This window comes from Nanorana parkeri, unplaced genomic scaffold (assembly GCF_000935625.1).
Source record: "Nanorana parkeri isolate BGI_ZX_2015 unplaced genomic scaffold, ASM93562v1 scaffold54, whole genome shotgun sequence".
Classification (NCBI taxonomy): Eukaryota; Metazoa; Chordata; class Amphibia; order Anura; family Dicroglossidae; genus Nanorana; species Nanorana parkeri.
Genome location: NW_017306322.1, coordinates 1,308,966 through 1,331,273, shown reverse-complemented (window position 1 = coordinate 1,331,273; position 22,308 = coordinate 1,308,966). Strand labels below are relative to the sequence as shown.

General features: G+C 39.0%; 1 protein-coding gene across 4 annotated transcripts in view; it reads left to right on the top strand.

Annotated features, from left to right (window-relative positions):
• The window catches only part of LNX1 (ligand of numb-protein X 1), a 143,411-nt gene that overhangs the window by 93,849 nt on the left and 27,254 nt on the right, over positions 1-22,308 (top strand). For all 4 annotated transcript variants that reach the window (XM_018575750.1, XM_018575743.1, XM_018575760.1 and 1 more), the window contains exons 6-7: positions 7,824-7,958; positions 19,334-19,511. In XM_018575750.1, the coding sequence (XP_018431252.1) occupies positions 7,824-7,958; positions 19,334-19,511 (313 nt within the window). The remainder of the gene's footprint in view (positions 1-7,823; positions 7,959-19,333; positions 19,512-22,308) is intronic.

The following is a 22,308-nucleotide window of genomic DNA, read 5'->3' as shown; positions in this document are numbered from 1 at the left end:
CAAAAAAAGTGTTGACTATACCGTATGTACACTTGGCTCAGTAGATTTGATATCAGCTCACTGTATATGGGATGTTTGGCAGGGGTGGGATCTACCTGTCAATCACTCAAAAATAGTTAATTCTAGTTAGCTGACTTAGAGACTATTCCAGCTGTGAGATCTCTGCCATGATTTCTAGATTCATTCCCACCCACCTTTGAGAACTCGAAGTTTCAATGTATTTTGTTGTAAAAAAAAACAAAAAAAACTAATACATAAATTAAATGTATATCAAAAGAACTCTTTCACAATTGTCTTTGCAAGTTTACAGACCTAGGAAGTTAAAATCAGAGATCTATTGCAAGCTTTCACTGCTTAGCTGCCTATACCAGGGGTAGCCAAACTCCGGCCCTCCAGCTGTGGTGGAACTACAAATACCATGAGGCGTTGCAAGATTCTCACAGCCACAGACATGACTCCGAGAGAGATGCATCATGGGATTTGTAGTTCCACCACAGCTGGAGGGCCAGGGTTTGGCTACACCTGGCCTATACTAACACATGCAACAATTGAAAGTGAGAGCTGCATATTTAGGGACAACTAAACCATGAAAAACTGTGCCATAACACTAAATGCAAAATATAAATAACAAATCTTAGATATGTAAAAACCTGTAGTGGGTCACCTCTGGGCCAAAGAATGCTTTACATCATCCTACCTTTTGTTATCCTGGGAGTGAAATATCGGCTGTCGTTTTGATGAACCAGGTGCTCTGGAAATCTTGGACTGTTCCTACCATCTTAAATTACAACTTGATGATTTCCTTGAAGCATTTATGCTTTTTTTTAACTAAATGTGAGTCTGAGTGGAGATCTGTTATGTGAACCATCTCCTCGCTGTAAGTTGGAGAGGCTCTTAATCACACATAGGTTAAAGTTCCCCATCAATTTGTATTGCGTGCTAAACCTCAGTAATAATGCAGATGCAAAATTGTTTAATCAGCGTGATCATGTGATGTGATCATTCCATGTAGATATGTTTAATAGCGTATTTTTCTATTCTAAACCCATTGTCCTAAAAAATATTGGCTTTTGAATTTGTATTAGCTAATTAGTTACTTTTGATTACACAGGTAAACATAATTCACAAATTATTATTTTTTGAAATAATTCCATGTTTATGCGTAGTTGTAAATGTCAGCTAACTGCAAATAAAAGAAAATACATTTTTAACCCACTGAACAAAAATGTGACCCATAAAGTAACCCCCAAATGTCACTGTTAGCACAAAGGCGTTGATTCTTTAGATCTGATTTTTTCAAAGTGGGGTAAAGTAAACCTGTGTGTGCTTTTAACATCCAATCACATGCTGAGGAAGCAATAGAGATTCTTCATTGCATGACTGACTACATGTTTGAAGTTAACAGAGAATCACTTTACCACTTGTTATACTATAGTAAGTTAGTTATAGCTCTTTGTGACTGCTGCCGTGCTCTGTTGCTCTTCTTCAGGCATCTTCTTTGGCCATTGGGTAGTCACTGATGATGTGACTAGTAATGTGCATGTGAGTTAAATCATCCTGACACTTGGCTCCATTCCCGGCATCTTCCAGATACCGGCTGAGTCAAGTGTGGACACTGCGCATGTGAAAAAAATTGTTAGCAGAAGGCTATGGCATTCTTCTTACAGAAGAGATATATGAAGTATCTTCTACAAAACAAAAAAACTCTACCTAGTATTTTTTAGCTTTGGATACGGTGGTGAAGATTATAGCCTCTGTTGGATATTTATTGCTGTCTGTGTCTCCATTAAGGAGATTCACTCTCTCTGTTTGTCCTGGTGACTGCTGACACTGGGACTAATAGTGAGGAAAATCTCAAATTTGGAGCTGTCTCCAAAACAGGAATAGAGGGGAAATCTTCCAATGAGGACACTTGTTTGGTGACAACTGCCTAAGAGGGCATTTCTTCACTTTAAAGAGACTTCCTCTCACTTCCTTTTGTACCTATGAGACAGGAAGTGATGGAAATCTCCCGAATGGTACACACAGAAGGCAAAAAAGGGAAAAATTGATATGGGTTTTCAAAAAATTTTCACTATCTAAAATGAAAAAAAAAATGTTTTGGCTTTAGATATAAGAAGTTGGACAGAAATGATGGACTACTCTGTCTGTCTAGTTTAGGAGAACAGATAATTTGCATATTAGTAGCCCCCTTCCAGGTTTGAATACTGCAGTAAAATTGGTAAGCAGTTATCTTAAAGGATTAGCTACCTAAACACTTCTGCGATTAGAAAACAACAATTTTTGTTTGCATTATTGCGTTATTTTAGTTACACTCATTAATGTGTGCTTTAAAAGTGAGAAACTGGACCACTTCAACTCTTACAAAAGAAAAACAAAATCCCTACATGAACTTGGTAAATGTTTATTTGATCTCCTAACTAAAACATTTTCTAAACTTTCCATTAAAATTTTTATTCTTAATTTAATTGTTTTATATAACTGTTGCCACACATAATCTGTGTGCACACTGTTACCGGCGATTGGATCTCTTCTGTGAACTTGTATAATATACTGACCAACAGTTTTGTTTTAACTTTCTTGCCAAAACATTTAATTTCTGAAATTGGATAAGTTGAAATTGAACTCTTTCAAGTCAGTCTAAACTTATTAAAATGTTATTTTTTGGCTGAGAGACCATGGTTCTCCTGCTGCATGGTCCTCAGGAGACTTCTTAAATTATAGGGTAGAGTTTTAAAAAAATAACTAAAAATATAAACTTTGATTCAGAGCAGTGCACCTTAAAGTCCCATGCAGGGGCAAACAGAGATTGCCTTTGAATTTGCTTGTTTGTCTGAACCTTTAGGGTCAGCTCATGATAGGTTGCTTACATTCACATCACTCTGCTTATGCCAGAGTGCATTAGTGCATTGGCTAGGTACTCAAATGTGGCTGAATTTTTCAAGTCAATTGTAAATGTTCTAGTGGTAGACATAATGCATTTGTCGGGTGACAAATGAATACAGTTCCTGCTGCTGTTTCCTAGTAGACCTTGCATGCTGCATGGCTTCATAGCTGTTTGAAGAGATAGATGGACCCATGGAAAACATCACAGGCTTCTGCCACCTTTAATCAGTATAGGATGAATACAATCCGAAACATAGAAACCTGTACTAAAGTATCTGTTTAAACATGATCCAATGATCCAAAGAACATGCTACAAAAGGTGCTTACACATTCCAACATTTATTTTCTCCAGTGCCCTCAAGCACGTCAATTTAAAAATGGCTGTTTCTCATTCTGATGCCAAAGCTTCTCCATGTCCCCTCTCCCTAGCATCCCTCAGTATGGTGTTCTGAGCCTCTCCAATAAAGGAGAGGTTTCCATTGTGGCAGAGGTAGGGGAACATCTTGGGACTTTAGAGCTTCTTGAAAGGAAGTATTATTAGCCTATTAGTGGTTGGAATATGGAGCAGCAGAGGGCTGTATGAAGATGACCTATTTAGTGGTTTATGTAAGTGCAGCAGAAACTAGGGAAGATAGACCATGTACTGATGTACCGTCAATGTATTTGCAGCATTGAAGGAACTACCTTTACCTTTTCATTTCCTGAAATTGGAAAATTAGATTGGCCTTGGGGGGCATTTAGCCTCCGTAACCTCCATGCTAGCTCTTCCTTGTTAAGCAGCTCCGTGGATGTTTATAATGGGTCACAAGGCCTATTCCATTACTTGATTTCCGTATCCTACAGTTGTGGAACTCTTCTGTATTGTCTGTGCCTTGTCAGGACAAAGTATTACAACATTCCATGTTTCATGTGTCATGACATTGTTTAGCTTTGTGTTGTTGAAATAGCTGACCTTGTTTCATTGTGCTTTGTTTAGTTGTCTCATTTTACATGGGCTGCCAGTAATTGTAAAGAGGATATAAACAATGTCAATATTATGACTTAAACATTCTTTGTACATTAATAAAGTAAAAGCAGGATTTAGGTTTTACTCTAGTACAGTGTATACGATAATATACCCCTTGCTGGAAAGGATAAAGATATTAGGGATCACTGAATGGGTGCTAGAGGCTACATTTTCCTTTTAGGTGTTTTTTAAACATGAGGTCCAATGTCCCTCAGACTCTGGGTAATGGGTGTTAGTATCTCAGATCTTACCTGTATACATTTAAATCATATTTTTATATCACTAAATTAAATGCTATCTTTAATTGTCACTGCACTAATTCTCTTGACAATGTGTTCTTTTCTTTTTCTTTCTTTTAATGTTCTCCATGTTACCTTTAACATAATCTACAGATTTCGCTTTCAATCGCAATCTATTGGTGATCTGCTATGTATTAACCTTAAATGTACTAAAATATTAATTAATATAAAATCAATTTCTTTGTCAAATTTTCTCAAAAATTAAAATGTTTCATTAATGTTATAATCTTTTTATCTTTTTCAGCTTGTATTTATTAACACCTTTTATATTTGCTTACTTGTGGTTAATACCCATTGTTATATGTTTACCTTTTGATAGACATTCCCTACTGGAATATGAATGGAGGTTTGTACTGGCTGAGGCTTGCACAGATTATTCATGTACATGGTAAAGTTGTTTGCACTCTTAGACAAATAATTGTAATTCTTGATGATCACTTTACCATGGGTCTCTTATCTCTACTGTGGAGGTGGATATTTTGTACTACTGTTTAGTCATTTTGATATGAACTTGGTGCATTACCCTGGTGTGAGTCATAAAGCAATAGCAGCATTCTGCCCCACAGTAAGTGCTGATCGAAAACAACATAAGGGCACATTCAGACCTTTCCAGTGTGGTGTGAGAACACATCCATTAATGTGCACATTACCAAATGGTAAATGCGTTATGGTATTGCAGTGCCATTCATTTGTAATGGTACCCCAGCAAAATAAACCAATGCACCTACAAAGCATGCATTGCAGCACACCACAATGCATGGTTATACATACCACCATATATTATGTTGCCCTGCGTCTGAAAAAAATGGTGCATTTCCAAATTTTCAGTCTGTTCTTGTACTTGGCCAGCCCTTTTAAAAAAAAATTGGCTTCCTTAATGTAGCCCATGATGTGTGGGGGAAACCTGAATTAATGCATGAGCATTTAGACAACACTCTGGAACACATAGGTCTGAATGGGCCCATACAGGTTTTAGCCACTACCCCAAAATGCATAAATAAACCTGTCACCCTTGCCCAGCAGTAGCCTCCTCTCCATGGGCCAGATGGTGGGAACATATGTTGGGTTTTCAAAACCAGTTTCAGTTCTTGCCTTTGTGCACGACATGAATACCCCTGAGAAGATCCAAATCTAAGTTAATGGTAACCAGCCTGTGCAAGCCTCAGCAAGCTACCTGTGCTAGTTTTTTTTAAATCAACCAAATTCTTTTGCTGTTTTTTTATCATTAAAGGACCATGAAACTTATTTTGATGTATATATAATAGTTGAATGTTAATTATAATAGCTATTTACACTATACAAAGGGGCTATTTTTTAAAGCGTTCGTCCAGAATATAGCTGGGCGAATGTCTTTCGCATGACATACTGCCACTAGGTGGAGTTGGATGAGCATAGGAGTTTTGTATTCAACCCTTTCGCCATCTAGCAGCTGTACTGCCTTGTGAATGGCGTTCTCCCAGGTATACACTGGGACGAAGGTTCTAAAAATCAGCACCAGTATATGTGTGTAAAAAGACAATAAGAGCTGAATGTATTTGAGATAAAATTCTGATTCTGAAGGGAGATTTTTTCTCACTACTTGACTGACTTCTTGTTAGTAATGACTCCAATGCATACTGATAAATAAAATCTGCTGTATTTTTTGTGGGAATATATTTAAGATAGTAGTGATTAGTTACAATGAACTGAACTTATTCTTTAAAGTGGAAGACATTTCACTGCTTATCCAATTAGCTTTTTTATTTCTAATTGTTAGCGTTAGGAACATACCCCAGTATTTATAGCCAAATGGGTAACACAGCTACTTTAATCCAATCAATGTGGACTGTGACAGTGGGAACGTTTGTGAAACAACCCTGTTTTAATTACATATTGTAATTCCATTGATAATAAATATTAAGACTCTGGGATCCTATGCAAATTGACCTTCTGAAAGTTGGTATTTGCATAGGACTGAGCCCACACCTCCTTCTCTGCACCCTGAGTACAGTGTTTAGGTCATGAGGCACTACATTGCGGGAGGCTGCATGTGCACCCTTTACCCAAGACTTTCAAGAGGCTTCATCGGTAGATGGAAAGGCAGCTAGCACTATCGGGGTACCTACAGGTATATTATGTTACCTGCTGATGAGTATGAATGAATTACAGGTTTCCTTTAATACAAGCTTTGTCCAAGTAAGGGAACATTCCATATATGTACTTAGAAACATTTTATTTGAGGTAACTTGTGTTATTACTGGTGATTGAATGAGCAAACAACTGCCATTTGTAATGGTTCATTTCTACTGATGTATTTAAAACACCTAAAGTAGACTTTAACCTTATTCCAGCATGTTCATTTAAGACAGTGTTGCAGTAATGCTGTAAATAATTAGTGATCAAAAAAGGCTCACATTTGCATGTATGGCAAGATCTCATATCAGTAAAGTTGGGTATACATGGAGGGAATTTCAGACGATTTCGTAGGAATCAGCCAAAATTTGATCCATGGGTGGCCCTATTCCCTCAACAGAGGTTGATTGTTAGATCGACTTTTCCTGAAAGAACATGATGGAAAATTGTTGGCTGAACGGTACTTGCAGCAATGTACACAGCAGGAGATTCATTCATACACGCGATTAGAGGGGATGGAAGAATCTGTCATATATTTTTTTGCTCTGCCTTCAGGCTGGATGAAAAAAATATAACCATGTGTACCCAGCTAAAGAAACCAACTTTTCATGCAAACAAACCAACGTGCTCCCTTTCTTCCCAAGTGACTGTCTATTCAAAAGCTTTAGGCAGTGTAAAATGGCTTTCACATATCTATGGCTACTCTTAGTGTAGAGCCATCCCTAGACATCACAGCTGCAGTATTAAGCCATGCCCTTGGCGGGAACATTCAAAAAGTGCAAGATCTCTACATTATATTAATTTTCAAGTTTAGTCTTTTGCCATCAACCCTGTCTCGGTACATCATGGATTTACTTTTAATGGGAAATTGATGGGAAATAGTGTACATTGTTAGTGAGTTGAAGATAAACTGAATGCAATAGAGAACACACTAAGTGATGGTAGTTCTGGCATCATGTACTGCATCCTTTGATGATTGAGATTTAGACATTAGTCCTTAAAGGTTACAATGCAGCAGTAATTATTTCCTATATGTTATTACTTAAAATTATGGATAAACATATTAGCCCTTCTACTCTTGAATGAAAGTGTCCCTGAAGGTGTAATTATACTGCTCTAGGTCAAAGGACCAGTAAGTTTACAACACAAATTGCCTTACATAAAAACAATAACAAGAATAATAAGTTGTACATAAAAAAAAACCATACTCTGAAAGCACTAGTATACAGCAGAAAACAGTATACTCTTTGCAGGAAATGGGGAGGAGATGAATCTTAAATGGGATTACTAGCCTGCTTTCAGTAGCACAATATCCGTCCCCACAATCTTACCTTTATCTCAAATACTTTTATATCTTGTTAGCATCTCAAGCTCTTATTGTTGTTATTCATAGCTGTACTTTATAAGCGGGCTTGTATTTTGGGTTGATTGGCCCTTTCACTGACCTCTCTGAACTTGTAAGAAAGTTGCTGTCTGGGTCAGTAAAACAGCAGCATTGACATCTGTCTTTCATCACACAGGCCAGCGAGGAGGGGGTTTACTTAGTTGTTTCACGACAGACCAGACATCAGACCCCTGATATCTTGCAGGAGGCTGGTTGGCATAACAACAGCAGCCCGCCGCAATGTCCTAATGAGAGAAACCATTTTAACAAGGTATTTCACTTTTAGCAAAAGACCATTTTTGTATATTTTGTATTAAACTTCTACTGTATGATTCCCTTATTTAAAGGTTAAAGCGTATCTTGACAAAAAACAAAAATATTATCAATCCTTAGATGTGTTGGCTGCATGAAGCTGGCCATGTACTAGTAGATTTTTTTCATTCAGTCTGTGGGCTGAATTTAAAAAATCTACTGGATTCCTCCATCCACACTAAACAGCTTGGATAGGGGAATCCCCATTGCCGGGCTATTGTTTTCTCAGAGTGTACTGCTATCATAATAGCCAAACAGTGACTGAAGCTAATAGACTGCAGTTACTGTTCGGCCAACAATTTCTGCCTGGCTCCATTGATTTTCAGATTGAAGGATTTCAAGTGGGAGGCTGCCAAAAGGCCAACCACGGAGCAAATTTTGTCCAGTTCATCAATAACTAACCAAAATTAGCTCCGTGTACACTCAGCTACAGTTTTCTGACAAGGACACTGAAATTCTGGCAAGACAATACAGTTACTCTTCTGTATTTGCAGCAAATGTTCTCAGCCTGAAAAATAAAACTAATGTACCACCACATCTAAGAACTGAACTAAGTTAAACATTTTGTTTTAGGGTTTAACTATCCTTTAAGTATGATGCAAATGTGAACGCCATCTCAATTTGAACCTTGTACGAAACCTATCATTGGGAGAGGCAGTGTGGGGGAAATAAATTGCAGCATGATGGAGGTGTGCAGATCTGATGTGAAAACATGTTTGTGAAGTCCCTTTGGTTATTCTACTAATCTTCCATCATGTAGACAGCTAGAACAGTGTGACCAGCAAGGGGGGGAGATCACACAGCACCAGATCAATGGTACTGTAGAAATGGCTGTCTATGGATAGGGGCCAGGTGTCATGCAGAATCAAAGCGTATTTAACCACTTTGCGTCCAGAGCAATTTTTTCATTTTTGCACACATAAATCTGAAATGCTAGTTGTAATTTGTTATGTTGCGTGATATTTTCACACATTTATTTATTACTGGTATTTATATAACGCCGACACTTTTACACAGCACTTTACATAGTACACATTCACATCGGTCCCTGCCCTCAAGAAGATAAAAAATTAAGGTCTCTATCTCACATGCATACATACAGGGCCAATGTTTATCAAATCAACATTTTTGTGAAAAATACAATAAAATTAATATTAGTGCCCACAAACAGAACATAATACTCAGTTTTTGGTTAAATTTAATACAGGAGGTTGCGTAAGCTAACTAGATACCAAACACGTCAAGCCTTAAATTGAAATGGTGGCACTTTAAAAGTCCTTATTGTGCATCACTTTAGAGTGATTGATGGCCCAAAAATTATTGCTCTCACTCCAAAGTTTACAGCAATATGTAATATGTGTGCTACAATTGTTTTGTGTTGCAGCTACGCTCAAGTCTTTACATGATTCAAATAAATAAAAATACCGGGAAGACAGAACGATCAGTATAGTCAGCTGATTACCTGGGTTTGTTACATTTCTGAGCTGGTACTCCCCCCATGTTGATGGCAAGTCGGAGGCCTGGTTCACACCTGTACGTTTTGTACGCTCTACAAAACGCTCAAACATGAAAATCCCATTGTTTTCTATGGGTATGGTTCACACCTTGCCGTATTTCAGCCCGTCTGAACGTGCTACAAAACGGCCTACGCCTGAAAAGGTACATGAGCTTCTTTGCGGCGTTTTTGTCGCGTGTTTCCATTGGGATACAGGCAAGTAGCCCTCGGAAATGCGTGTTTGTCGTGCATTTTTTACTGTGAATCGCGGTAAAAACCCGCGTCACGAAACAAACGCGCATATTCGATACGCCTAGGTGTGAACAGAGCCGGAAACTGCAGTGATAATGGGGCACAGGAACTATTCCTGGAAGGCAACTATAATTTTACACATATGCGGCCCTCATCACCATCCACTGAAAGTAAAATGGTAGAATTTATCTGAGAAAAAATTGCATTATTTCTGTTTCGGGGGAGGATGGCTGTTTAAAGTGACACTCAGGAGTTAAATCTTAAAAATGCATTCAAGTACCTTAACTATTAACAAAAATGTACCTTATTTGTGTATCACTCGGCTGTAGATCCTCAAATCATCTCTGAATTGGTGCTGACACTGTCCTTCTTTCCTTCTGGAGGGGGGCTACTTTTGTTCCCCATGGCCCCTGTGTGTGTTGTAAAGTAAAACAGTAGAAAGGCATCATGGCACACTCACAAACCAGCATGTAAAACAACTTGTCTCACCACTAAGGATAATAACAGAGGTTTGGATACACGTCTTCTGCAGAGGATGTGAAAGCCGCACTGCCGCGCCAAGGCACCTCTTATAGTGCGGTCCTGTAAAGTAGTCACCGCTCCAAGCTTACTCTCATATTTAGTTTACTCATTTGTATTGAAATTGTAGGGCTTATAAATAGAACAGAACTCCAGACTCACCAGTCCCTTTCAGTATTTCACAGTGTAGGATTAATAGGAGCAAACTCTGACACTGGCTATTTGAGCAACAGCTGAAGAGGGATGGGTGTGAGATCTTCAATAGGAGAGACACCAGACTTGCTCCTGAGGTCCATTCGAATCCAGGCACCTCCAGCGGCTTCCCTGATTCTCCTCAATCAGTAGCAAAGGCCTCCTCCAGACTTGAGGCCTAGAGACGGGACAGCACTCCAACCAGTACTAACAGATGGCTGGAACCAGACTGAGCACATGGCAATTTCATTGAGTATATATGCCCTGTCCCAGCATGCACCACTGCCCATGAGAGCCCCAGTGATTGGCTGGTGGACTGAACACACACCCACAGTGTCCCCCAATGGCTGTCCCACACTGCAGCAGAGTCACACTCCACTCAGGCAGGTACAATCAATGCTAGAACATCTGGAAATAACCAGATAACTGCCAACTATTATTACAGCTCTGGCAATCACTACATTTCTAGTAGCCATTCCACAAAAGGTGGTGGGGGCTACACTACCTTACAACCAGTGTGGGAAAAGTGGTCATAGATATCAATACACTTCTTTAAATATGTATGCCAGAACTTCCTCTAACTACTTGCCTGTCTCTTCACAACTGATTTCAGATCACAGCTCCCTTGTAGAAGTTAATGAGCTTAGGGGTGCAGATCACCAAACAGCCCCCTCTGCCAAAGAGTCTCTTTCCTGGAGAACTTCTTTAAGCCCCATTCACACCTAATCTGTTGCATTGCTTTGCAGTGCAATGAGAAAAAAGTAGAGCATGCACTACTTTTTTCAGTATAACGTAACAAAATGGAACAACGGCGGATGTAATCGCAACGGAACGGAAGTAAAACAAAAAAAATGCCCACTCGGGATAGTTAATTAAAAAAAGATTGGCAAAAAAAAAAGAAAAACAGAATGGAAGTCAAAAGAGGTTGAAACTGCAACTCAATGGACCCTTCATTGACCTGCAATTTCCTTCCAATTTTGGTGTAAATGGGCCCTTAGCAATTTTGGATGGACATCTCCTGATGCTCTTTTATGAAGAAGCTTTTATTTTTATTTAACTGCCTTTTTTTCGATGACTACCCTGATTTCTAAAGCACTTAGGATTACTAATTTATTATCTGCTAATCTTCTCTTTCTATGTCATGACAAGTATTTCATACATTAGAGTTTAAAAGCAGCTGCCTTCATCTTGCAATAGATGTTTATTAAGAGTGAAACCGAGTCCCAATTTACTGCATAGGGTGTCAGTATACGATAAAATGGACCCATTCTAGGTCTGCTTCTTCTATCCTGGGTTCTGCAGATGTGAGCCAGGCTGTGTACAATGCTAGTCCTGTCTCTTATATCAAAATGTAACGTGTTATGGTAACAGCTGTAAGAGGCTTAACTTCTTTGCTGCGTCTGGATTAAAGCCTAGATCAAGAACCTTGTGACCACATCCCAGCATCTGGTTCATAGCACTCAGACTCCTCCAGCTATCATTCATCTTTATATTGAAGATGATTGGTCATTGAAGAAAACAAATGTTAGTGCAAGCCAGTGATTTGCATGCTGAGAAGTGGAGTGCACAGCTGGGTCACCAATCTGTCTGAGACAGGAGGAAGAAATGTCTCTCCCTAATGACGTGTTTAAGCAGCCATTCTTTAAACAAATACACATCTGGGCATACTGTTGATAGAAGGGAAATGTTGCAGTTGAATCAAAGTGACTTTAATAAAGCAGCCGTGTAATCATTGTGGTGAAGCGTTTGTAAACAGGACAAATCCAAAAGTTCTTCAGTATAAGCTTTTTTTGACAGTAAAATACATATTAGTTGTGGAAGAGGTAGCAGCACTTCTGCATATGTGAAATATGTTTATTGAAAGAGCCAGAACCATTCCTTTATGAGGCAAGATGAGAATTTTAGAATGTGCAGAACAAAACACTATTCTCCCCTCCTGCTTTCACCTACCATTTGCTTTTGAGGATAATGAGCAAACAGTAATGAAGAGTCTGCATCACAGAGGTTTCCTCAACGGCAAGTATGGTCACAACAGAAAATGATAGAGTATGGAAGAAAGGGATGGGGTTGCAGCAGAGACAGGTCCTAGCGCTTATGGGGTAGCTCTTTGGAAAAGAGATATAAGCTTATCACTAACCCACATACAGACTACCAATACTCCACCAAGGCTGAAATTTGTGCAAGTGCTCTGTGACAGTGCACTGTGCTAACTGTGCTGCCTTATGAGTATTGACCCACATGCATGCTACATGCTTCAAATCCTCAGCAAACAGCACAATATATGCATTGTACTGTCAATGTGTATGTGACCACCATATTTTAACATAATGGGGCATGTTAAGGAGCATCCAGTACCACACCTCTTTACATGCCTCACATTGGGTGAACATTACACCGGTAGTTCCGTTATTGTAACGTTGGATTGCACACAGCCCCTCATATCTATCAGAACAGTAACAGTAATTAAAAGCATAGAGTAATGATGTTTTATTCTGTAGAAAATATACATCGGACATAGGTATAAAAGTGGATTTTCTTTAATAAACATTTTTGGGGGGTTTAAAAAGAACCAGGTATACAAACAAATGGTCATGGTGTGGCAAAAGATATGCCAGAATAATAATAAAAGAAAAAAAAAAAGACGGAAGAGAGAACTAGCTCAATAATCTGCCAAAAAATTACGATATATACAGAACTAATACATAAGCCCTCAGGGGCAGGGCCCTTCTTACCATCTTGTATTGTATTGTAACTGTAATGTCTTCCTTATATTGTAAAGCGCTGCACAAACTGTTAGCGCTATATAAATCCTGTATTATAATAATAAGGTGTGGGGTTTAACCTGGGATAAGGGTCCCCCAGGGTGCTGGTGATAGAAAAAGTGGTCTCAAAGAGGAGAGACTCTAAGGTAAGTGAACTGAAAGTCATTGTTGAGAAGGAAGGCAGGGAAGGCACAGGGGTACCAAAGGACATCAGTGAAAAAATGGGGTACAGTAAATAGTAAATATAGTAGGAAGAGGTGAAAGAAGAAAAAAAAGGAAAGTAGAGCCACAAAGTTGGAGAGCTGGAAAGTGTCTGGGTTTCAGGTGAACAAAAGGGAGGTTTGATAATCTTTTGGTTTATAATGTGTAATCCTAGGCTGCCAATTCACTAAAAAGCATCCATGAGTGTTGATTAGTACAAAGTAGATTTTCAAAAGAACTGCCTCTACTGTCTCTATTACCCCTTAACAGGGGTCTATTCACTAAGCTGCCGTAGGCAGCCGAGTGAAAGACCGACCTGAAGTGAAGTGAGCCGAACACTGTTCGGCTATTCACTTCAGGTTTATACGAGCAGAACAGAAACATTGTTAAAAAAGTAGAAAAATAAAAATAGAAAATGATTCTGCGGAGCTAGCAATGACAGCTGGCTCCGCCTTACAGTTTTCTATTGTCCGGCAGTTCTGCTGCTGTCAATCACTAGTGGGGACCTGATGGAGAACTGCAGCAGAGGGCGGGTACAATAGCTAGTTTGCTTTTGGCTATTGCATATTGAAATAGCCAATAGGAATCTAGCAATGCATTCCTATGGTGAAAAATTGTATTAAAAATTCCTTGGTTAGCTGGTAACCAGGGACGCTGATCTCTCTGCAAATCAAAGAAAGTCCAGGCAAACCTTTTATGGCTTTATTTTTTAACATTGATAGATTTTAAAATAACGCATTATAAATATTTTTTTATGTCTATAAAATCTTAATTATAGGTTTTAAACTAAAGCATTATAAATATTATGTGTCTTCAAAATCTCAATTATAGATTTTAAACTAATGCAATATAAATATTTTTTACAAAATCTTAATTATTTTACAAATAAACATTAAATACAAGGTGCACCCATAACACAGTAGTTGCAGAGGATTGATGCTTCTCTGGGCCCATTTGAACAGAGAAGGCATGTAGGAATTTGTGCAGAACAGCTAGGAATATGCAGATAAACACATGAAAATCAGTCTGAAGATCTACCTGCTAACAGGAAACCTAAACGTTATATATTCATATGTATTATTTCATATCAAACAAACTTAATAAAAATAAAAAAAACATATTTTTGACTCCTGAATATAATAAAAAAATATACAAAAATACTAAACATTTTTTTGGACATCCCTCCACTTCTTTAGTAATTAAAATTTAGCCCTTCTAGAAGACTCTGGTTAGGCAGTGTGTTGAAATGTATTTAAACAAATATTATCAGAGGCAAAAAACACATTTTCTTTCTGGAATCTTAGGGGCCGAGGGCAGCCGAGTGAATGACCGTTCTGAAGTGAAGTGAGCCGAACACTGTTCGGCTATTAACTTCAGGCTGGTACGGCTGATTTCACCCGTACATCGGCTGAAATCAGCCGTACATCGGCTTGCTTCGTGTGGCTTCGGGTCGGCTGAACATGCTCAGCATGTTCGGCCGATCCGAAGTGCAGAAGGAGTTCGACTCAGCCGATCCAACATCTGTCAGGCTTCTCACTGCTGTTCGGGCTATTCTTAAAGATGCCGAACAGCAGTGAGTGAATAGCCAAATGCCGCTGAGCGGCATTCGGCTCGGCTGTTCTGCTCGGTCGAGCAGAACAGAAAAAGAGTGAAAAAAGTTTTAAAAAAGTAAATAGAAAACGATTGTGCGGAGCTGGCAGTGACAGCTAGCTCCGCACAATAGTTTCCTACTGTCTGGCAGATCTGCTGCTTTAAAAAAATAAAAGCAAAAAAAAAACCTCTCCCGGGCGCTCTCGGAGCCTCCCGCTCCCTGCCACCCTATGGCCAGATCCTTCGGCAGCTTCGTGAATAGACCCCTTAGTTTTGTGCAGTCTTAAGGGGGAAAACACTATAGATAGTATTACATAGGTAATGGAAAATAACTGGAAGCTTTGTGAAATAATTCAGTATTTTTAATTCACATTTTACCTATTACCTACTATTTTAAAATTGTTACCATATTTTTCTAAGACTATACCAGTGTCTTAATATCTTTATTTTAATATAAAGGCAATAACAAAAGGGCAATCTTAGGGTTGCTTGGAAAACAACCTACTCTGATGTTTGGTAAGCTGAAGACCATTTTCCAAAAAGTCGCCCATATAACTTCAATATGTAGCTCTCATCAACATGAATCTCCCAGGAGCGTGGTCAGGTGAGTATAATAATAGGGAAAAAGGTACTGGGACAGGGTGGGGAAGGTGCTGTTATTATGCAAAAGTATAGTTTTTCTTTAAAGCACATCATCGACCAACACATGGTGCTTGTATGCAGGACTAGAGAACATATTAAGTGACATAGCAGCTAGTGGGAAGAACTGCAGTGCACAGAGAGGGACAAGCATCCGACATACTCAGAAGTGTTGGGCAACAGTGGTGCCCCTAGTTCTGCAAGAGAATGAAGAGTAGACTTGCTGCCATAGGACTGGTAAGGATTTAAAGGAGAACTACTAGGAGAGTAAAATGCACTCTTCCTATTAGTTTGAGCTGGCAAATGCAAGTATCACACGCCGTCTCTATAGCTCGAGAACTGAGTGATCACAAACCACTGATCGTTCAGCTTATGGCTTCTCCCTGCAGAGAGTGGTGACTGTCAGTCACCACTTCCCCCACAGATTCCTCCCCCCCTCTCTCTGTCCTCCAGCACTCATTGGAGAGACAGAATGGAGAGGGGCGAGCACAGCTGGCTCTGGCTTTGGAGAGGCAGAGCCAGCTGTCAATCAGGCAGCAGGGTGGCTCCCGACAATATTGTCAGGATCTTTTACAACTGCAGGCAGCTCTGCTATTTGTTAACTTTGGGTCACAGGAGTACATTAGTAAATGTACTCCTGTGACCCAAAAAATAACTATAGCCCAAAAAAAGGTTTGGCTTTAGTTCTCTTTTAATGTAACGACAGGGTTTCTTCAACATTAGAGTGGCTTTTGTTTTTATTATATACATTATATCAGTTTGTTAAAGTACCAATTTTACTGTTCTACTAAGCTTAAAAATATGAAGGAACAGACCACAGTGATAAAAGTTGTAAGAGAAAAAACTCCTAAAGCAAGTGACAAGCCTGTAATCATTCTCTCATTTGCAGCTCCTGGGCTGCTTTTTTCCATAAGTGGGTGATGCCTCCATTAAACTAACATGAGACTAGCACCTCCATCTCCTAATTTATCATTTACGAAGCCTAGATTGAAAGAGATGCAGGGTGACAAAGGAGTTGAAGGCTGAAGATCACCTCCTCTGTAGAGAAGAGTAGTCATAATTAACATTTTAAAAAAGTGTAATACATGCCCATTTAAAATAAAACGATAGACCGTAGAACAGAGATAGAGTAACTAATGAACAGAAATAATGACTATTTCCAGACTCTAATGCATTGTTAAAAACTCATTATATTGAATTTGACAGAAATAGGTCAGATTGTATATGAAGGCTTTTCTCTTTTGGGTCTTTAACCAAATCCCTGTAATGTGCTAGATAAATATAAGAGAGGCAGAGGGATGTGCTGCATCCACTTCCATCCTCACATGTTGTGCTGCCTGTCAAGCAGCTGCAAGGAGTGGCTCCTTCTCATTCTGCTCCTAGCTCACACGCAGCTGTGACATGTGTGTGCGACACGTGTTACAAGTCTCTTGTTGTGTTTTTCCGATATAAATGTTTATCTTACAATAAACATTGGAAAAAAAAGGCATTGCATAGTTTGTCATGCCTTGAAAGGATCATTTTTGGGCGGACAGCGGGTTTAAACATGGAGATTAAACATGAACTGATAATTCGATTGGTTTACATTTTAGAGGAAATGTAATTTTTATGTTTTTTTTTCGTTTTCACCAAGCTTTTTGCATCATAAAATAGTGCATTTTCCAAATTGAAATGCAATCATGCTGTGTGATGTGTTTTTTAATGATGTTTTGTTGTTGTTGTTAAACTAAATTCTATGCATGTTATTCTAGAATGTAGTGGCTATCTATGGAGTTAATTACTATGGGTTCTTCACTTTGCAATACAATTTTCTCTTTACAAGGAAATGTTTCCTAAGCTTAGTGAATGAGATGAAATTTACTTTGCAATGAATACACAATCACATGTAAGGAAAATAAAAAATAGTATTTTTGTCTGCATATTATTGGATAATGGAAGTCGGCAGCGTTTCACCTCAATAAAAAAAAGGGGAAATGCACTTGCAAAGTGAACAATTTGTCTTTTAGTAAATAAACCCCTATGCATCTATTTTGACCAACAAAATAACCTGGAATGGAAAACTAGGCATCAGCAGGTCAATGTATTTTAACTACTAAACTATTGCTGCCCTGGTAAAAAAGGGTACCACCACCAGGCACCCGTAGACGTGCCTACAATTGGCATAAACAAAGAGGTGGTTTTTCCCTCTTTAGTGATTGGCCACATTTTTTTCCCATTGTCAGAACAAATAGTCACCTAATATAAATCATTTGCACATTATCCCAATATTCTAATCCACGTTAGGACAAAGAAAACAATAACATTGTTATCAGAATTGTGACTTTGCATGATTGCAATTATATTCTGTTATCTTCTTTTCTCATTCTCCTTCTTTTGTCACATTTATTGGTTCATACCCTGAAAATAAGACCTACCCCAAAAATAAGACCTAGTACTATTTTTGGGAATTGCTAAAATATAAGACCTACCCCGAAAATAAGACCTAGTTGTGACCATTCCCAGGGCCGGTGGTGGCATAAGGGGGAACTTGAAGAGCAGCGGGAGAGGCAGGAGAGAACCAGTGCCAACAAAGCCAGCGCTAGAGGAAGCGAGGCGGCACCGGAGGGAGCAGAGCCGCATAAGCTGATGCATCCTCTATAGCGCTGGCTCCTGTCACAGGCGGAGTGATACCAAATGCACTCCGCCTGTGAGGAATCGATAGTGAAAGTGCGCTTCGCCCATTCTGGCTGGCGATTGGTTAGCAAATTCTCTTGGAAAGGTACGGCACCCCTGATTGCCCTGATCACCATATTTTTGTACATGAATACATGTAGACTTTTCTACATGAATAAGTGTTGATTGTTGTACATTTAAAAAAAAACAAATAAAAATAAGACCTACCCCAAAAAAGCCAAAAAAAATATAAGACAGTGCATTATTTTCGGGGAAACACGGTATTTACAACATTTTCTCCACCAGCAAATCCTATATATTCTTATGCAGTTAATATCTTCTTTGTGCTGTGTATACAATATAACTGATACTATCACCTAAAACAAGCTTTTCCCAAAAGATACATTTTATCTAAGTAGGTGAAGATTCCACTCTGGAGATTGTTCAGAAGATAATACTTCAGGAGAGATACATATTTGTATCATTTGATTAAAATATTATTTTTTAATCAAAGTATATCTAAACCCAAAAACAAAACATCAATGTATTACAAGCTACCAATTCTTTAAATATGGTGGCTGTGTTAGTTTTCTTTTTTTTAGGCTTTTTTTTCCATCTGGTTATGCAGTCAATAACACACTTCCTGTCTTAGGGTGGCTTTACTATATGGAGGAGCAATGGAGCCACCATTGGACAGCAGCATTGTAAACCTGGGGAAAGGGTAGTGTTCGATGCACTAGCAGATTTAGATGGACTTGACTAACAAATTAAAGCTGAATGTGCCATAATGCAGTATTTTCCTGATACTACAATCGACCTTGAAACACCTAACGATTGTACATTTAATTTCAAAGGATGAATGGCTCTACAAATTGTTTATAAATGCACCCCTTAATATAAAAGTTAAATGTATAGGTCACTTATATGGCCACTGATACTGAGCCCTTCTGAATTGTTTTACAGAATATAATATATTGGTATTAGAGAATTAAATATATGGGTTTATTGCAGTATGTCTTGTTTCTTCTACAGAACGCTAATCGGGCGGTCCTGTGTTTGGAGAAGGTTGTGAACATTGTAAAAGACCATACAGAGTCCTTGGGAATGACAGTGGCTGGTGGAGTGTCAAACTGGGAATGGGACCTACCTATCTTTGTCACAAGTGTAGATCCTGATGGAGTTATTGGGAGAGACAGCAGAGTAAAAACAGGTGAAATGTGTTATAAAATCCTAAAATGTATTTAGAAATGTTTATTTGATTTTCTTCATTATACTATCCCCTGTCCTTACGGGATCATGTTCCTTAGTGCTCTAGTAACCCTCCTGTTATGTTACAGAAAAAAATGGATTAAACAATTGTTATCCAAGCTTGCCTTAGAATATATACACATATTCTTGATTGCTGCTGAATATTTTTTTTTTTTGTAGTTGTATAGCTGACGTTGATTGTTGCTGAACTCTGCAGACCATTACTTTGGTGTCACAGGATAAATCTCTTCCACATTCCATCTAGTTCAAAAGCTAGACTGGTTTAGCAGTTCATTCTGGTCTACTAAATGTACTTTTATACACGCTCTCTTCACGGCAAGGCAAGCTAATTAGCCCTTCTCCTGCTTTCTTTGCTAAAGAAAAGTGTCTAACTCCCTCCTCATTGGCCTACCTTTATGCAGGCTATCCCCCCTTCATTCTATCATGAATGCTGCTGCCAGACTAATCCACCTTACCAGTCAATCCACAGCTCTGCACCCAGATATATTTCCAACCTCATCTCAAAGTATCACCCTGACCGTCCTCTCAGCTCCTCCCAAGACCTCCTGCTTCCTAGCTCCCTCGTCAGCTCCTCCAATGCTCGCCTACAGGACTCCTCTAGAGTCTCTCCCATCCTCTGGAACTCACTACTCCAACCTGTCCAGCTATCTCCTACTCTGTTTGCCTTTAGGAGATCCCTGAAAACTAATCTTTCCGGTGAAGCCTATCCCACTTCTACCTAACAACTGAACTATTACTCAAACAACTAATTCCCACACAGCTACCACCTTTTGTATCACTGCCGTGCACATCAAACAGCAAATGAACAGGAATCACCAGCACTCAGTGAAAAATATTAAAACGATGAAGTCCATTTAACCAGACAAATCATTCATCATACATGTTGCAATAATTATAACTGACGTTTCGGGGCCACGTTCATCAGGGCAGCAATGTAACACACCTGGTCCACGCAGGGACCCTTCATCAGGGCAACAATGTAACACACCTGGTGTGTTACATTGTTGCCCTGATGAAGGGTCCCTGCATGGCCCCGAAACGTCGGTTATAATTATTGCAACATGTATGATGATTTGTCTGGTTAAATGGACTTTATCGTTTGAATATTTTTCACTGACTGCTGGTTATTCTTGTTCATTTGCTGGGCCAAACACCAACATCAACGCTGTCACATGAGAGGAGGTGAGTGAGTTGTAGGGGTTAATTTACTAAAGGCTAATAGGCTGTTCACCTTGCAAGGGAATTTGCACTTTGCAGGGGAAGTTCAGCAAGCTAAGGGACAATTCCCCTGCAAAGTGTAAATTCCCTTGCAAGGTGAACAGCCTATTAGCCTTTAGTAAATTAATCCCATATGCTCTTCCATACTAGAAATTACTGGGTATATTCCTCACTCCTAATGGCTGAAGCAAAAGAAAAGTGAGTATGTGCAGCTGGGGAAGGATTATTATGGCGCGTAAACATCAAATGTGGAATTACATCTCAGGGTTTTAGTAGAGTTATTTTATAAACATTGGGTAATTTATCAAAACTGGTGCAGACAAAAGCTGGAGCAGCTGTGCATGGCAACCAATCAGCTTTTGTCTTCAGTTTGTTCAATTAAGATTTGAAAATTAAAAGGAGAAGCTGATTGGTTGCCATGCACAGCTGCTCCAGTTTTTGTCTGCTCCAGTTTTGATAAATTCCCTTCATTGAGTTACACAATAAAAGAACAGAGGCCAGGGTACAGTAGAAGACATTCATATTCACTTTTTCTCTAGATTTAGATGTTTTGTTGTTTTGTTAATGATTACAGAATCATGAAAAACCATTATAAAATAAAAAAATATACAAGTAGAAAGTTAAAATGTAAAAACTGGTTCATTTCAACATCCATAAAATATAGATGGTTGAGAGTTCAATCAGCTTCCTGGGATGGGAGTCATTTTATTTTCTGCGTCTTGGCAGTCTCTTTCCTAGCTGTTCTTCAGTATCATAGCTGTCTTCTTCTGGCTCCTGGGTTAACTCAGCAAAGAGGACAAAAATATGGAGAAAGTATGTGTGAGTGGGCTTTGAGTCACTCACTTAGCCCTTATCGGCATTGTGCGCACATTCTATATTTCCCAAGACAGCCCCAGTCCCAAACGCAGTCTCCCACTTTCCTGTAAACCTTGTTAAACAAGATGTATCATCACTTTGTGGCATGTTACTGGAAGGGTCATTGAGGCTCTGCAGTAACTACTTTGAAGCTGTTTTCTGCATTGAACTGGCCTCTAGGAGAGGGGAGGAAAGCTGTGCTGTTTTTAGTCTTGGTGGAATGTTGCTGTACTACACACAGTCTGCTGCCTGCTGTGCTGAAAGTCAGAGGCACACATGTACTGACACCTACTACAGATTTTACAAGACTGCTCAGTCCAATCAGAAAATGGGCATACAATCAGATAGAGAGAAATACTTACTAACCCACAACAAACGTATCCCATATTTTATTCCTTGGGCTTTGTAATGTGTTTTTCCTTTTTAAGATGTATTCAGATGTGGACACCTAACTCTAAGAAATTTGAACAATATTTCTCTATGCATTGCCTTACTAAGTACGCACGACTGTATGTCAGTATTACTTTGCTTATTTACACAATTCCACAGGGACAGGGCAACGTTCACGTCGGTGTTAGCTGATAAACTCATGCACAAACTCTGAGGCCACTTTTCGACAGTCACAATTAACATTTAAATAAGAACTCCAAATAGAAGTTTTATTA